The 18,998-nt window shown below is 39.5% G+C and overlaps 2 protein-coding genes and 1 pseudogene across 2 annotated transcripts in view; 1 reads left to right on the forward strand and 2 right to left on the reverse strand.

Moving 5' to 3' along the window:
* The window catches only part of LOC113035143 (protein NLRC3-like), a 312,272-nt gene that overhangs the window by 37,845 nt on the left and 255,429 nt on the right, over positions 1 to 18,998 (forward strand). The gene's annotated exons all lie outside the window — the stretch shown is intronic.
* LOC113035137 (NACHT, LRR and PYD domains-containing protein 12-like) overlaps positions 1 to 18,998 on the reverse strand; it is a 257,654-nt pseudogene that overhangs the window by 16,016 nt on the left and 222,640 nt on the right.
* Positions 1 to 18,998, reverse strand: part of LOC113035146 (protein NLRC3-like) — a 51,579-nt gene that overhangs the window by 2,915 nt on the left and 29,666 nt on the right. Inside the window, exon 2 of the mRNA XM_026190493.1 lies at positions 281 to 359. Coding sequence (XP_026046278.1) covers positions 281 to 283 — 3 coding nt within the window. The 5' untranslated portion in view covers positions 284 to 359. The remainder of the gene's footprint in view (positions 1 to 280; positions 360 to 18,998) is intronic.

The following is an 18,998-nucleotide window of genomic DNA, read 5'->3' on the forward strand; positions in this document are numbered from 1 at the left end:
TGTTCTATGCTTAAATACTTTCTTTCACACTCTGATGGATGCATCAGAGGGCAGCTTGGGTTTAGTACGTTACCCAGTACATTTGCCAGCCAGGGTTTGATTCACAAACCTTCTGACTAGTAGCTGACCTGCTCCCCTCCTGAGCTACAGTCACCCCAATCTGACTGAAATCATGGAGCCCAAACTCTGACTTATGTTGGACACACTGACAATCCTCTGGTCCACAAAGTGCAGCATAGAGGTGACTGAAAAGAACAAATGTAGATGTAGTACTACAAACCATAACCACAGAGTCCAGGTGTGTTTGATGTTGCTGTGCAGACTGACCAGTGGAAACCTCTGCTCTCTGCTGGTCCACTCTGTGGAGAAGTAATGTATAATTAGCTCATGTTATGTCTGTCCACACACAGACACAAGCTAAAGGTCCATGAAGTGATGTTTGGATGGGTTCAGTCAATCAGATGACTGTCATGGTGAAGCTTTGCTAGTCCTGCTGATCCCACTGAGAATTAACAACTCAGTTTCCAGATGTCTGTAGTTTTCTGCTCAGTTTCTTTGGTCCCAACAGCTCTTACCATCTCCTGCATAAAGCTTTCCCTCCATGCTCAGATGCCCTGGAACAAGGTGCTCTCTTTATATCAGTGACTGGTTTAAAGGGACAACTTGCAGTGCTCGCCAAACTTTGTGTCAGCAAAAGTAGTTCTAATGTTTCTTACATTTATTACACACACAAATCAATGAACGCAAAAACATGAACTTTCCAGATATTTTGTTTCACAATGTTACAAAACTCAGTTCAAAACTACACAGTCTGATTTACAAGTACAAAATATTTATGACCACAGTTTGAGCCGATGTATGTCCCGAGTCTGTGGACTCAGTGGTTTTGTTTTGATTGTTATTGTCTTTTGTTACAATTTCATTCTGATTAAGATTTTCTAGTTCTGAGGTTTTGGTTTCTGTGTTCCCTCTGTACTTTGTTAGTATTGTGTCTCTGTGTTCACTTCCTGTTTTATTTTGACAGTGCCATGTCCTATGTTAGTGGCTGTGTCCCAATTCAGGGTCTGCATGCTTGAAGTACGCATTTTAAGTGCAATTACGTCACTGCCACATGACAACGGCTGTCCCAATTCGAAGTGTACTTCAAATTCATACTCCAAATGCGCCATTGATTTTCCCAAATATCAAGCGTGGTCCGGTGCACGCTTCGTGGTCCCATATATCCCACAATTCATAGCGCAGCGGTGGGTGTGGATAATTTTGCCGCAAAATACGGCAGAAGGGAGCGGCCAAGAGTGAACTGTCAAAAGTAAGTACTGAATATGACGTCACTTATTTATGTGCGAATGTTTAATAACGAAGAACATTAAAACATCACTGTTGGCCACATGTCGGCAAAGTTGTGTGACATTAGTGATGTTTGTACTTTCAGCGTTAACTTAGTTTTAAAGCCTCTACTTATTGATATATATATATATATATATATATATATATATATATATATATACATATATATATATTAGAGGGGGGAATCACCATACATCCCACGATACGATATTATCACAATACTTAACGCACGATACGATATTATTGAGATTTTTAAAAAAAATATTTTGCAATATTCAGATTCTGTACATAAAGTTAAACTTTATCAATATTCATTTTTATCTAATATCAAAGTCTCGCACTCAGTCTTTCTCTCATTTCAGTCAGTTTTATTGTTGACAAACTGAACGGTTTGTATTACAGTCTAGTCCAACTTAACTGAATGCAACCATCTGGTACAATTATAGCTATTCTGAACTAAGCAATTTATGAAAACTATGCAGCCCATTCAGAAACTGAAGAATTTTAAAGTAAATTAAAACAAAATATATATTTACATTAAATAAAAAAAGTTTTAAACTTAATTAAAATAAAAAATGTCTTAAATTAAAATAAGTAAACTGTCATGTTTATTGCTGCCAAAAAAAAGTTAAACACATTTGGACAGTGAAGGAATGTCAGGATTCTTGCTCAGAAAAAGGATCAACATGCTCTGAGCACAAAAACCGTTTTTGTAACAAAATATCGATTTCTGCTGTCCCTGTATCGATACATTATTAGCAAACAAAATATCACGATATATATATTAGGGGTGGGGGAAAAAATCGATACTGTGTAGTATCGATTTTTTCCCCCACCCCTAATATATATATATATATATATATAGCATATTATGCTTACATTGCCACAGTGAGATGATTTTAGTCTCATGAACAACATTAGCTAATTGTTATTTACTAACTAATCTTGAAATGACTGTTCAGCACAGAAATGAAGCCCAACAATCATGTTTTACAGTCCCGTGGTCTCAGGCTCAGATACTCAACTAATAAAGTGATGTCATGACAAAATTGAATGACCAACAAAACATTTTTTCTCCTTCATTTCTGTCAAACAATGCTGTATGTAACGTTTCTCGCGGTTAGTATCATGGTTGCTAGGCAACCTGAGCAGCACGGCGAAGGCTAGACCGTCCCATTTCACAAGCCTCTCACTTCTGCACTTCTCGTACTTATAGTACGCACTGTACGTAGTACGCGTAGTGCGCATACTTCAAGCGTGCAGACCCTGAATTGGGACACAGCCAGTGTGTCTACTTTTGCTTCCCCTTGTCTGGTTATGTCCAATGAATCCTGCTGTGTCTCCCTTTTCTCATTCCCTGATGGCTCTTTTGTGTATATGAGCCCTTTGTTTTCTCCTGCTTGTTGCTGGTTCGTCTGTGTTGTCTCCCCGTGCCTCCGTTTAAGGTTTCAGGTTAGTTTTTTGTTTTTTTCAGTAGAGGTTATCTTAGCTTCTGCACAGGCCATCTCCACTGCACTTCACCGTTTCAATAAAGCTCACTCACTTCACAGCAGTGTCGGCATCTTGGGTCCTTTATTAAATTCAACATGGCTCGTCCCACTAGCCGTGACATAAGATGTGAAAACAATATCCAAAAAACATGAGGGACAAACAGGGAATAGTTTTAAGGTGCAGGGCCAACAAACTGAGTCTAGCCATAAACTCAGAGTTGATTGAATTAGCATTTTGAATTGGCTGATCTGAGTTACTTCAATCAAGTCTATGTTCACTTTGAGTTAAGATTATACGTGATTGATGGAAAAGAAAAAAGCCGTCATCAGCAACTGATTCTGATTTAGCAGGTTTTCAAATCTAAACGGTACCCATCCCTAGCTGGCTGTAGTTAAACCTTTACTTAAAAAGCATCCCTAGACCCAGCTGTACGGCTTATCTACTGAGCAGCGCAGTGTCAGAGTGAACAACACAGGAAAATGATCAGAGATGCCCAACTCAGATATTTCAGTGACGCACACATCCCGCCCGTGGAAAAGCTCCAAGTCTAGTGTGTGACCTTTTTCATGAGTGGGACCAGTAACCCACTGGGTCAAGTTAAAAGAGTCAATAATATTTAAAAAGTCCTTGACCAGAAGTTTAAAGTCACAGCAGACATGGATGTTGAAATCACCAAGGCAGCATCATCAGAAGACATAGCACACCCAGCTCTATCTGTCCATGAAGCCAGATAACACACACCAATGAGTTAAACTGCAGGAATGTCTTAAAGACATAAAGACCTGGATGGCCGCTAACTTTCTGCTTCTTAATTCAGATCAAACTGAGGTTATTGTACTCGACCCTGAAAATCTTAGAAATATGGTATCTAAGCAGATTCTTACTCTGGATGGCATTACCTTGGCCTCCAGTAACACTGTGAGGAACCTTGGAGTCATTTTTGACCAGGACATGTCCTTCAATGCACATATTAAACAAATATGTAAGACTGCTTTCTTCCATTTGTGCAACATCTCTAAAGTTAGAAATATCCTGTCTCAGAGTGACGCTGAAAAACTAGTTCATGCATTTATTACTTCCAGGCTGGACGACTGTAATTCATTATTATCAGGATGTCCAAAAAACTCACTGAAAAGCCTTCAGCTGATCCAAAATGCTGCAGCAAGAGTCCTGACAGGGACTAGAAAGAGAGAGCAGATTTCTCCTGTTTTGGCTTCCCTTCATTGGCTTCCTGTTAAATCCAGAATTCAAAATCCTGCTCCTCACATACAAGGTCTTAAATAATCAGGCCCCATCTTATCTTAATGACCTTGTAGTACCATATCACCCTATTAGAGCACTTCGCTCTCGCTCTGCAGGCCTACTTGTTGTTCCTAGAGTATTTAAAAGCTGCACCACAACACCTGATCTCTGGTTTCCTCACCTCTTCAATCCCACTTTAATACTTGACTAAACTCATTTTCCTGTTTAGGTGTTGAGGCAAAGCCGCCCATCTACAATGCAGGCAACAGCAAACGGAGCTATTTTTGATTCCCTTTGGGTTTTTTCTACTTTTGTGCTACAAAATGTTCAAGCTGATTAAATTCATTAGAATAAAAGTTCAGATAATTTTCTCATATTAATGTTGGAGGTAGAAATTCAGGTAACTTTGCACAAAAACTGGCAGAAATTTCCTTCAAAGATGACGTTTTTACTTTAATACTGTGAGTACATTTCAGAGCCTGTACTCTTTTACCTTTACTTGAGTAAAGAAGTTGAATCATTATTTCAGCTTTAAGAGGGTATTTTAACACAAACATCAGTCCTTCTACTTAAGTATGTTTGACACTTTGTTTAATCATCATTTTTAATGATCAAATATAATTATGTTTGTTATTTGTGGATTTTAAATGTCCTTGACAGAGACAGATGATGATCATTATCCTGCACTGTGGTCTCAGGTTTGGTCGAGCTAGCACAAAGAATGGCTATGTTGAACTTCCTCCTGGGATCTACACTAAGAAGTGAGTCCAACATTAGCAGGGTCTCTTTCCTTTATCTGGATTCACTTTAGCATTCACAGTCACGTGAAGCTTGTTATTAACTCGATAAGTCAACCCAGGGTTTCAGCTGAGCGCTCACATGAAACACATGGTGTTGGCAGCATCTGATCAATCATATTCATGGAGACGTGTATCAGCAACAGAGCAGCTGAGTTTGCAGAAGGACGTCAAACTAAACCACAGGAACAATATGAGGAGATTACACACATAATAAAATACTAGCAGTAACACAGCTGCTGCAGACAAATCAGTCGTGTGATCGTGTGTGAGAGGAGAAGGACTGTAAAGGAGTTTGGTGTTAAAAGCTCTGTATGAATGTGGGAGACTTTGAAGGGCTTTAAAAAGGCCAATATAAAATAAAAGGCAGCAAAATTGCTGAGTGTGAAAGTCACCAGACTTATCAGAGCTCTGTGATTAAGACCTGTAAGAACACCTGTTTGTACTTGTTGGCATTATATCAAACACACACGTATATTAAGCCTTTGTTTGAACTCTGGTTGAATTTGTTACTTTCAGACTGTGAAACATCACAGAGGCTGCAGCTGCAGATCTTTTATTCACCTGGAAATTTACTTTAAATGTTAGATGGAAAATGTGTTGCTCAGTTTAACCAAAGTAAGAACAAGAATCCATAAACCTTCATAAAGACAAACATCTCCCAGAACATTGAGCTGCTGAAGTGTCACTGAAGGGAAAAACTATTTGTCCTCCTCCATCCAGCAACACCTGAAAGACCTGAGTGGAAGCTCCTCCCTACACTGTGTTTGAAGCAAAGCACAAAGGAGACACCTGCTGGAGCAGCTGGAGTCCTACAGACACTCAGCCTCTTCACTACACAAACACCTCCTACAACATCCACTCTTTCCACTCTGACTGCTGTGTTTGTGGAAACACTCCAACACACACCGCTTCACATACCAACATAGAAATGTGTGTGAAAAAGAGCTGAGCTGATATTAAACATGAGGATTTATTCAAAAATACAGAGTCAGGAACAACATCTAGACACACATTACCTCTCAGCAGCAGAAGAACAGCCTTTAAAGTTTATAACAGCACCCTTCGACACGTTGCTCTTTAAGGAAACACAGCTGGGTTCAGGTCCAGGAGATTCTGGCCTCTTATTGATCCTAAAAGAAAAACAATAAATGTCACAGCTTCATGAGACAGGAAGGAAAAACTGGAAATATTAAATTAAAGACATGATGAACAATCTCATAAAAATAATGTACTTACTCTTTGTCACATAACAGTCTTTTGTTAAAGTTTACATCAATATACTTCGACACGTTGCTCTTTAAGGAAACACAGCTGGGTTCAGGTCCAGGCTCTGGATTAGTTTCAGGGTTATGTCCAGCTGAGCCTGGTACGCCCCACAGCTCTGGGCTTTAAAACAACACACACAGAGGTATGAGTGTGAATAATGATGCAGCAGTGATGTGAGTGCTGAGCTGTGACATGGAGAAGAGTCATGGACAGTTAGAGATGGTCATCTCACCTCTGAGCTTTGGTCTGGCTCTCATGTTCCCCACACAGAGTGCTTTTAGAGGGAGGGACTCCCTCCTCTCTGTCCTCACACTGATCCATGCTGCTCAGTTCACATCAGCTCACACACACTTTCTACCTTCACCTGCAGAGGAAACACAAATCATTCATGTGCACATCAACTGAGAGCTGCAGAGGTCGTGTCTGATGTGTTGGACTAACATCCATCTGAGACGCAGCTTTCATCAGTTCACTACAAAAAGTGTCACAGAGCCCAGTTCAGCCTCCAAATCCTCCATTACTGTAGTCCTACAAAGCAGCAGGTCAAACATGGCTGCAGAGAGCAGCTTTATGTCAGTAACCATGTCCAGGACCGAGCTGACTGCTTACAGAGTTCATACTCTAACTGCTAGCTGCTCTCTAGCTAAGCTAACTCAGTAACAGTGACTCTGACAGCAGTTACTGTGGAACAGCGGCCGAGCTCAGGACACATTCAGTGTGTTTAGTCTGAGTCCTGGACTCTGATTCAATGGATTCAATCCAGCTCAGAGTTTCATGTGTTCATCAGAATAAAATACATGTACTAATATAACAGAAGTAATGCTCTGAATGCAGGACTGTAATGGAGGATAAATAAGGTTTTTACAGCCTGAAAGAAACATTCAGTTCATATATTTGTAGACAGTGAAGCAGTTTTTAATACTGCAGCTGTTTCCTTCACCTGTGTGTGTGTGAGCCACACCTTCATGTGCTGCTTTAGAAATATGTGGTCTGACTGCTCAGACTGAGTCTAGGAGGAAAGTTCACACGCTGGAGAAAGTTTTGTTCCTAACTTTGTCAGAGTTCGGCTCCAAAGACAAAGAAGACGGAGCTCACAGTCTGTAGATGGTCCTCAGTGTGTGTGTGAAGCCAAGAGAGCACACAGGAGTGTGTTTATGTCAGCAAATCAGTGTGTGTGAAGAGTCTGAGGGAGTGTGTGAATGAGACTCAACACTGAACAGTCCAAGAAAAGCGTCTGGATTTCTTTAAGTTTAACTTAAAGAAGTCCAGACGCTTTTCTTTTTGTCTCCATAATGTCTCCATAATGCTGCAATGTTATCTGCCCCAGAAACACTGTGCAGAAGCTCTGATGGTGACACAGAAAAGTCACAGTGGAGATACTTCTGTCCACCTTTGATTAGACTCATTATAAAAAGGAAACAAAGTTTGAACACAGTCATGTTTCCAGTTCACTGACTTACATTTATTCCATGGACACTCACTCTAACCTGAAGCACAGCTACAACCCAACATTGTTGAGGCCTCATCTCCTCCTTTCCTGACTGTAGAGGTTAAATATGCAACAACCGACAAATAAAAGAATTTGGTTCATTTCAAAGAAATTCACACGGTGACCAAGTAAAGTAACCGTAGTAAAGGAGACAACATCCCGTTGATGGTGGGATTATTTGAAAGATTTGCTTTAGTCACGTCACCAAATGCAGTTGAACCACCCGTGGATCCATGTTTGACCATTCTACCACTCTGAGCTCTGCTTTTGAATCATTTTATTATTATCATCATTCATTTATTCATTCTTTGGAGGGGGGCTATTTCCTAATGCCGCCCTAATAAGCTGATGTTCAAGGGGAAATATAACAGAAACTCTTTCAGTGTTATTCATTAATAAATTAACAGATAAACTGTGAAGAAGAAAAAACTGAGATTTAAAGGAGAGAGTGAGAAACTTGATCATCCATCCTCATAATACATGTTTATCAGTATCTGCTGTGACCATACTGCAGTAATAACTACAAGTCTACATTTCTGTGACTGTTGATCAATCACAGCACGAATCTGAGCTCATCTCTGCACACAGAGCAGCTTCAGCTCTGGGATAAACTGCTCGCTTCACGTCCTTCTCAGCTCACAGACACTCATCCTGATATTTTCCTTTAACATTTGATGGTATCTGGAATAGTTGGCAGTAATAAGGATGATTTTCTGTAAAATAATATTGATATGAGCCGTGAATTATTCGTAGATGAGCGTTAGATTAGTTTGATGGGTTAACTCAGAGAGCTGAAGATATCGTGGACATGCTGACCTCGCTCCGTGGTGTACAGGGCCGTTTACCCTCATGATTAATATTCACAATAAAAAAATGAGGCGAACATCATGAAGTCTGTGTGTGTTTCATAGTGTCGAACCACCTTTGTACAGTTAAACCTAACAGTTACTACATGACGGAAACACCAACGTTATTTCTTTTATGCGTTTATCAGGTCACGCTGATTATTGAACAAAAACCCAAACATCAGATGTTAATCGAATCTTTTTGCTCTCTCTCCTCCTTAAACATGTTTTTAATGTTAGTTATAATTCAGAATTGGCGACTGGAACACGTATGACACATACGAACATCAGGAAATAAAAACTCGATAAATATAACCTCTGTAAATGAAGTCAGTGTGCAGCGGGGGTTATTACAGCTGTGTACCGGCCTGCGCTTTGTCGGTGGTAATAGCAGCTCGATTGCTTGCGAGGCGAGCGGGTCTGTCCCACGCTTTGCCGTGAGACTGGGCTGGGCAGACATCTCCGAAATCATCGAAGCACTTTTGCAAAGAAGCTGTATCTTGACAAACCGACCAGACATCTGAAGATTAAACCGCTACATTCTCGGCTAAAAAATATTAAAACGGTATTTGGTGAGACACAAACTGTCATGGTCCCCGTGTCTGCCCGGCTGACTCAGGTTGGCTACATATGTTTCTTGTTTACATCTACCTCTCTCACGCTAGCTGTGTCTCGCCAGGGCGGAGCTCATTGCGGGCTCCCGCCCCTGGCCCTTGCACCTGAAGTTAATCACACATCTGTGGCTCATCGCCTAAACTCATCCACTACTTAAGGCAGAGGCTGGAAACATCTCGTCGCTGGACTATTGAGTAACCTCGGTAGTAAGCTCCGGAGTACTAGTCTCTTGTTGCCTTTTCGTATCGCTGACCCTTTGGATTAATCACTTGTTGTCTGTAAACAGGAATTCCGTTTCCCTGGAACCCTTGGTGTGCTGTGTTTTTTATGAAGTCCCTCGTGTGTGAAGAGCTCCTTTCCCGGATTTCCCTGTGCCCTGGATTCCCCCTGCCATCTCACTTGTATATATTTGCACCTGGTGTTGTATAGTAAAAAACGGAACTGTATTCTAGCTGCCTTGTCTGCGCTTGAGTCCATCCCACACACAAACACAAACAGGGTTTTTCAAAGTTCAGTTCTGTTAGTTTCCACATGGCAGTTGTTGGTGTGCAGTAACGCCTTCTAAAAACAATGGCCACCAGGCCAAAGCAATGGTTCTGACTCGATCAGCATTAACCCCGCCCCCTGGGTTTGATGGGTGAGGTTGACAGATAAAATAAATTTATGGTGAGACCTGAAGGAGTCAACTGTGCCAAAATGAATTAATTAAATACACCATTAAATAATTATTTAAATGTGGCAATAATTAATTAAAACGTGAAATAAATAATTAATTAATTAAATGTGTCAAAAAATGTTTATTTAATTATTTATTTCCCATTTTAATTAATTATTTCAAATTTTAATTAATTATTGTCACATTTAATTTATTATTTAATGGTGCATTTAATTAATTCATTATGGCACTCCTGGCATTCCATACTGTGGTTGGGTCGACTTTACTATATAGATGTTTCACATGTTTCCATCTCAGCAGCCCCGTTGACAGATCACAGTATTATTACTTTTAAACTTAACCCTGAAAATAAAACGCAGTTTAAAAAAGATTACTGGAAATTAAATGCAGATCTATTAATTGATGACGGGTATGTTAAGATAGTTAAAGAGCTCCTCCATAACATTTACAACAACGTAACAATTGGCAATTACATACATAGATGGGAATTTTTTCATTTAAAGTTAGAGAATTTTCAATTACGTTTAGTAAAATGAAAAGTAGACAACAGAAGGAATTTGAAAGTAAATTACTTTACGATATAAATAACTATTGTAATAGACATTTTATGTCAGAGGCTGATAAGAAATCCCTGTTGTCTTTACTCAATTAGATGATCTATACAAGAAAAAGGCTCATGGAGCTTACATTAGAGCTCGTGCAAAATGGATAGAAGAAGGTGAAAAAGTGCTTCATATTTCTACAATTTGGAGAAACGGAGGCAAGAAAAGAAATCTATTAATACATTAATCATAAATGGGGAGGAATGCACAAATCATAAGACTGTAGCGGAAGAAAAACATAAATTTTACTCAAATTTATTCTCCTCAAAATATTTAATTGCTGATTCATTAACTTTTTGTGATCAGATTGAACCTTATACTCCAAAAATCGATTCTGCATTCAGAGAAATTTGTGATTCTGATATATCACTGGATGACTGAGATCAAGCCTTAAACAAACTGAAAATGACAAAGCTCCTGGTCAGGATGGCTTGACTGCAATCTTTTATAAATTCTTCTGGAAAGAAATAAAAGAATTTTTCTTCAAAACTATTACTGAAATCATTAGTAATGAAATGTTAGCAACGACAATGAAACAGGGTCTTATCTCCCTTATTCCCAAACCTGGTAAAGATAAAAGACTAATCGATAATCTACGACCAATAATATTAGATTGGTTGTAGATCTACTGGATTCTAATCACTTAATTGAAGATGATGGTGTGATTCTTTTTTTAGACTTTTATAAGGCATTTGATACGGTCGAACATCCTTTTATTTTAAAAGCTCTACCCTATTTTGGTTTTGGTAAACAAAACTTCATAGATTTAATTTCTTTATTATACTCTGACTCAATAGTTCTGTTTCTTTACCTTTTGGAACATCTAAACGCTTTAATGTTAGACGAGGAATCGTCAGTTTTTATAGAACATGAATGAAATTTCACTTTTCTCAAAGGCTTCTGGTTTGTACCTGAATATTAGAAAATGAGAATTATTAACTATTCGTGATTGTGACCTAGTAGCTCTCTTAACATAGCTGTTAAAACTGACATTAAATATTTGGGTATTATAATGTCAAAGAACACAAATAATAGAGAAAATCTACATTTTGAGCAAATTACCCAGAAATCAAAAAGATTACAGGCTACAAAGACACCTCTCCATCTTTGGACGCGTCTTGCTTACTAAAACAGAAGGTATCTCTGGATTGATTTATCCATCACAATGTTTATATGTTTCCAATAGTCTAATCAATAATATAAATCAAATTAATTTCAATTACATTTGGAGAAACAAGCAACATTATGTTAGGAAGAATGATATAGTGAAGTCATTTGAAGAAGGAGGTTTGAATGCGATTGATTTTGAAGCAATGATGGTTCCATCAAACTCAAATGGTTGCAATCTTTCATAAATAATTCAAACAGTATTTGGTTTTATTTTCCCAAAGTAATTTTGGAGAAGCTGGGTGGCATTGAATTTCTTATAAAGTGCGACTTTGAAATTTCCAAATTAAATTATCCAATTTTCACAAACAGGTTCTCCAGTACTGGAAAATGATACACAAGCATATTTTTTCTCCACATACAAATTCGATTTGGAACAACAGATGTATACGATAAAAGAAAATCCATCTTTTATAAGGATTGGATGGATCATGGCATTTGGACGGTTTTACACCTTTTAGACAATGACGGAAATGTGTTAACATATAACAAACTCATAGATAATTATGGCATATCATGTACTCAGAGTAAATTCATTAAAGTTGTGAAAGCCATTCCCCCTGCAATGATTCAGATGTCTTCCCCCGATTGAACAACAACCCGTCAACAACATGCTGAGCTGTGACTCTTCTTCCCTCTAAAGTCCTGGTGTTAACACTCACCCTGCATCAGCTTCACCTTTTTTTAAATTGTTTTTACTTTTCAAACCGACGGATCATTTGAAGCCAACCATCCAAAAACTGCTTCAGCTGTGTTTGATGTTTATGCTACAGCCTGTTTAGAATGTGTTACATACTTAAAAGGATAAATCAATATGAAGAACATGAAAGTAATTTGGGCTAAATGTGGAAGGAAAAATCGTCATTGACATTTAGTAGTGCTGTATATTGCTGATTATCCTGATTTGTTGTTTAGTTTTGCATTGTTACATAAAGATACATGTTAGAGGGATTTTTGGGTTGTTGGCGCCCTCTTGTAAGAATAATTACATTGCAGATAGGGGGCAGGTGCTGAGAAGAATTTTTTCTTCTTCCTGTTCCTTTTCACCCATGGGTGCAGTGTTATATTAATGGGAAGGAGGATCTGTATGTAGGAAACAAAACACTGTTGAACCACGTGTGAAATAAATAAAGAAATGAAATGAAATATAATCAATATCAGATATCAGAGCAACAGAAACCTCGGTGATCAGGACGCTGGGACTGAGAACAGGAAGTGGCTCAAACCTCACAGGTTCATAACGTCACCCTGAACTCCACTCACGGAGTTTCTGTCGCCATTGTAGTTTTTAAAGTCCCGTGATAAAGGCGGGTCTTTCTGTGAATCCGCACGCTCATTGGCTAATAGCTCGAGATTGACACATCGTTATCCAATGAGCGTGCGGGAACTTCCGACATAAAGTTGTTTCCTTTGAAAAACCAAAGTCTGATTATTTTTGCCTCCACTGACGGAGCCTGTTGTTCCCGCCACAGAGACACAGTAATGTCAGAGCGGTGTTAACACTCACCCTGCCTCAGCACAGCTCTCACTCTCCTCCTGCTCTCTCACACTAAACGGAGGCTCAGCTAAACTCACTTCCTCTCTACTTACAGGAAACCAGCGCTCAGAGGAGCCGACCGGCCTCACATTTCACCCACAGACACGAACAGCGTGGAATTATTTTATGTCGTAAGAAGAAACATATTCATGTTAACACTCACCTGCCTCAGCTCCACCTTCCTCCTCCTCTCAATGGAGGCTCAATACTTTCACTTTCACTACTGCTCCCTAAACACAGAGGATGCTGGGACTTGTAGTTTTTTCCTTCCGGTGCGGTCTTCCTCTTTGTTTGTTTTTGTTTGTGTTCAAGTTATTTCGATCATGTAAACATCAACAGAACACGTGAAGCCACACAGAGTTTGTATGTCGAGGTGGGTAGGAGGGTTTGAGGGTTTGGGGAGGGGTCAGAGGGAAGAGGTCTCGCCAGTTGCAGGATCTCTAACATTAGAAGCTAAAAATGTGTCTTATATAGGTGTTATTTTGGTACTTTACACGTCACACAGTTTCAACAACTCCTTATCTGGTACAAGTTCCTCTTTTCTGTCTGGCTTCCTGTATTTATTAATATGCTTGTATATTTCTACACTAACTTCCTGTTTTTCAGTCTGGCTGAGCACTTAGTTTGTGAGTCAAAAGTGGCCTTGCTTTACAAACCTTCATTATTAAAGTACATAAAACTATATAATCAGAAAATAAGCACTAAGAATATATTAATTACATGACAGTTCTCCCCCTTTTCGTGTTTGCTAAGAAACACGACATAATTCCTAATTTATCCCATTAAGTTTACCTGCATGTTAAAAGGCTAAAATATAACAAAAGAGATTATGCTAAACAAAATGAAACCTTTCAATTGCCCAACCCTATCTGTCCCCTCAACGGGTTGTATGTTTTCAATGTTTCCTTATTATTCCGTCATAATTACTTCTATCCACAACAAATAAATCAAGCTCTAAGACAGCACCTGTGAAATGTGAAATGTCCTAAATCTACTTCCTACACCCCCTTTTTTACCCAGAATCCCAATTTAAACCCACTCCTGACTTCCCTCAGTGCTCACTGTAAACTCCAAACAGATACAATCAGCTTTTCTGGTAAAAGGTCCTAGATTATTTTGTCAATCTTTGGAAACATCCTCCATAGAGTTAGCCCATTTCATCTTCCAAACTTAGTCCTGGTTTCTTTGCCCCCTTTAACGTGTAGAGCATATCCGGCCTGAATAGTGTGTTTGGGCAATTTACATAACATAGAAATCCTACAACTGTTCCTAAAGTCCCTCTCCTTACTCTTCATTACTTTTATGCTCACATTTAACCTGTGTCTAACGAGCTTTTAATCTCCTAAACAACACATTTTCTGGAACTATGGTTCTCTGTGCTCTGTGCTTCTTTTGGTTCCCCTTTCTCTGGTTGGTTCCGTTCGGTCTGGGGCTTCCAGGATTCTTGCCACCCCTGTAGTCGCTGTGGTCCTGAAATCTTCTCCTGTAAAGGATAGAAAACAAAACGCCTCTCTCTGCTACACCTCAATAATCTACTGTGTGCATCTATTGTTCCCTTAATTATTCAAAGTTGGTTCAAGATATCATGTTCTGGGCTCTGTCCTTTATATTAACTTTACTTAATCTTTAATTAATCTTAATTTACTTGATCTCAATGTTCTTTATGTGTGTGAGCAACACTTTTAATTTTATTAAACACACCCAGGGTAAGATATACACCATCACCATATCAGCATAAAAACAGACAGAGACGTTCCTCTTTCTGTCACATTCTTCCATACATGACAATTTGTTTCACCTTCCAGATGATTCCTGGGGACTTACAATTTCTTGACTCTTCTTCTGTCACTTGTTACTAGGCAGCTCAAATGCAGTAAGAAGCAAAATGAATTCCAGGCCCTCGGCCTGGCCTATGTTTAAATCATTTGTGTTTGTAAGCGTGTATGCGATTTAACCTTCTGCTGCTCCAAGTCACTTACACAATAGATCATCGGGACATCGTGCCAAACGAAGCTTAAGACCTTGAATAGACTGAGCATCAACTCTGTCATGAGCACAATATGCAATGTGTGTATACAATGATTATAGCTGCACCTTTAATAAAAGTTTTAGTCTAATGCCAGTAGCTTTAATAAACATTTTAATGCAGTGTTAATGATGAAGGCTATATTGTAGCAGTAAAGTATTTTCTTTATTCCCACATTCCCTCTCTTGACCTTTCAAAAAGAAAGGTCACCACACTTCGTGTTGTGTCACTCCTCGGCCCATTTGGCCGCTTCTAAGTCCATCAATGGCATCATGGCCACTGGAACGACCGTTCTGGGGTCCACTGCCCTCGTTATTACCTTTTCCAGCAGTCCTCTGGCGCAAGGAATGAGACAACAACCGCAGGTGACCAGTATCGCTAAAAAGTGGCAGTAGAAAACATTGCAGACATGAAAAACCCCTTCCATTTCCCAAACACTGAGGTCATCCAGCGGTCCAGCGGATTGTCAATTCCCGAGTGCTCATGCATGGTTTTAGACAGAGTTTTCAGCCCCTCCGTATCCGTTACCGTATCCGTATCCGTTGAGAATTTAAAGCATGTGTAGTTGTTTCGTTTGGGCATGAATGGTCCTACTTGTGTTTGCTTGTGAATTAGGGGAAATAAGCTGGACAAGATAGTCCAGTTGCCAGTGCTCACCGCTTCTCTAGTCAACCGCAACATGCAGTCATAGCCCCACTTGTCCTCTGGATACAGTGGTGCGGGCTCCGTGAACAAATGTGGTCTAGCTGAAGCACAGGCAACACAATCAGATACATGTTGTTCTTTAGCATTTTGAGCCACCCAGTCCAGCCAGAGGTTACTGTCACTGAAGCCGGTGGCACGCTCAATCAGGTCCTCAGTCCTAGTGTAATCCACCGTCAGGACTGGCCTCCCGTTTGTTTCCTGCTCCTCTTAATGTAATGGTACATTTTATTTTACTTTATCAGACTTACCCAAAATATATATGCTTTCGTTACTTTGCTGCTGTTTTAATAATTTACTGTTTAAAAGTCAAGTCAAGTCAAGTCAAGTATTTATTTATTGTCATTGTCAAAGAACAATGAAATTGCGTTTGGGGCTTCCGTACAACCCGTAAAAAAAAAAAAAAAAAAAATACCCCTTAAAACCCAAGTGTAAATATTTAACCCAGTGTGACTTCAGTGCAATGAGACAATCCTTAGCAACAACATGAGAACAAGACAGGTAATGTTCATAGGACATTCAGACAAAGACCTGAGAAACATGACAAACTGCAACAATGCAACCCGTTCAATATTATTATACTGTGAGATATGATGGTTGTCTATTTAAGAAAGGGGGGGGGGGGGGGGGGGGGGAAAAGGGAAAAAAACCTTGGTCACTTGGACAAGTCTTTGTAATTATTTTCCTCTATCAAATTTAATTGACTTCTACAGTGGCCTGCTTTTGTTAATAGTAACATGAGTAACATCCAACATTTTCTCCCCTTTAGCATCTGGTATTTCCCCCTACTATATAATGTACTACCATAATCTACACCCAGTCAATAAAACAGAATTTTCTCAAAGCAAACATCGGCAACCCAAAATAAGCAGCCCCAGAATTAAGTCTTCCGCTCCTCCTGCTCATGGCAAAAGCAAAGCAAAGCAAAGCAAAGCAAAGCAAAGCAAAGCAAAGCAAAGCATCCCCTTTCTCTTGCCAGCATGGTGAATTGTTTGTCAGCATTTATTCATCCTACTCTTGGTCCAGTCTTTATCTCAGTGTCCAGTCAGTCCAACCGTTAGTCCACATCGTCAGTCCAGTCACAGTCCATTCACACACATTCACACCAGATATTGCTGAGGGTGGAGACTCCTGCGCAAATAATCAGATTCTCCACCCTCAGCAACGTGAGCTCATTCATTTGTTTTATTTTGTTTTGTTTTTTGTTTTTTAGGAAAAGAGTTCTTTATGCTCTTGGACTGGATTGACTCGCTGCAATCATTTTAGACAGGGACTTACAACCTGATCAGGTCCCCACAGGTCAGCTTTTCCTCAGCCAGTTGTAATCTGGAAAAGCTCACCTTATATTTGTTCTCCCGAAAATTTTTACAGCGCTGTTAATTCAGTCTTTCAGGCCTGCTTAGAACAAAAATGAGAAAAAGAGAGCTGATTATTAGCTCATCAGAGCACAAAACATCATCACCTGACAGGTTTTCTCTAAGTGCACTGTTACAATGTTAAAGGGCCCAGTTCTAACCATGTCCATGTTTAATAAAACTCCCTCTATTAAAATAAGAAAACAACCCAAACCTAACCGACAGAATCAACCCATCACTAAAACAACAACCCCAAAAATCTTAATCACAGAAAAGTTTTGCCTCAAGTTCTTCAGCGTCCTGACAGTCTGAGGTCAACTGACATAGTCTCACCTGCTCAATACACAGAAAATCTTGTTAAAAGCTGCACAGTTTTGCACACCATTGATATTCTCATTAAGCCCTTTCTAAAGACGTTATAACCATCTATCATCACTAAATTCTAAATTTCTTTTCCAAATCTGGACGACTGCACGTAGTCACAGACCTGACCACTTTATTTAATTATCCTGTCTGTTACCAAGCCTTTCTTCTCACACAGTCACAGTGTGTGTTTCACTCATCCAGTCAGACAGGAAACACAAGTTCTCCTTTTTCTGTTCCTGTCCCCAGTCATTCAACTCATTTGCATACTGAGTCATATCTCAACATCCCTGAGTTATTCCTCAACTTCAGGGTTTAAGTGTGTTACATTCACACTATTTTAACACTGATGAAAGATAACAAGCTGATTTTCATTGCATGTGTGTTATTAGTCAGGTTTAATCGATGTCTGTGCAGTGGAGCTGCAGATCCACCAGGACATGTTCTCAAAGCTGCCTTTCCTACACATTTCTCTGCTATAACTGGATCATTTTTAACTACTTTGATATTAGTCCAATGATCTTTGTATCACTTTTTCTTCACACTAAGTGACTTGGACAAGATGATAAACAGACTCACATGCTGAAGATGTTGTCTAATCTTCATGAGCTCTCTTGTATTTGTAAGTGTTAGTAAGGTTAATACATTTTCTGCTTGTGTGTGTGATTTTGTGTATGTTTCTATTTGCAGTGTTTCAGACTCCTTCACAATTTTCCCACTTAAGCAGTCAGTTTTCTTTTCCCCAGGTTTGCTAACCCAAATTTAGATTTCCCACATTAAATAACAGCGTTCCTCTGTGTTCTCACCTACTGCTCTCACTCCTTTGTCCTCTCCCACTTCAACAATCCAATAACAGGAAGTTCTCTTTCAGCTTTGTCCTGCATTCTCCACTGTCGCTCTTTAACTGCCGTGTTATTGCTCTTTGGAGCTGCATTCCTCGTCTTCAGTTAAGAGTGAGAGCTCGCTTGTCAGGTTTAGTGACACATGACACTGTAAACAATTCAACCAGAAACTTGGCCTGAAACACCAGAAACACCAGAAACTCCAATTTTCCATTCATGAGTGTAAGCATGTCTTCATTGCGTGTATGTTGTGTATTCATATTAATATTGAGTGTAAGCTGGTCTTCGTTGCCTCGATGTGTTTTTATAATCAGGTTTAATTCATGTATCCACTACAGAAGGCCTAAATACCGTGGCTATACATTTATAGCCCATAATTCTTCGGGTTTCGACAGCTATATTCTCCTGGAATACCTCGTTAAACAGGGTATTGCTCCGGGTGTAACAATGAGAGGGAGTCGTGTCGTTCTAATGTATGACAAATCCTATGATCAGAGATGGATGGACTCATTTAGCTCTCTGCCTTCTGCCTTGGGATTCGAGGACCTTGAAAAAGGCTTCTTTCCACACACATTTAACACAAGGGCTGACGAATTCTATGTAGGTCCTTATCCTGCCCCGTCTTTTTACGGG

This window comes from Astatotilapia calliptera, chromosome 13 (assembly GCF_900246225.1).
Source record: "Astatotilapia calliptera chromosome 13, fAstCal1.2, whole genome shotgun sequence".
Lineage (NCBI taxonomy): Eukaryota > Metazoa > Chordata > Actinopteri > Cichliformes > Cichlidae > Astatotilapia > Astatotilapia calliptera.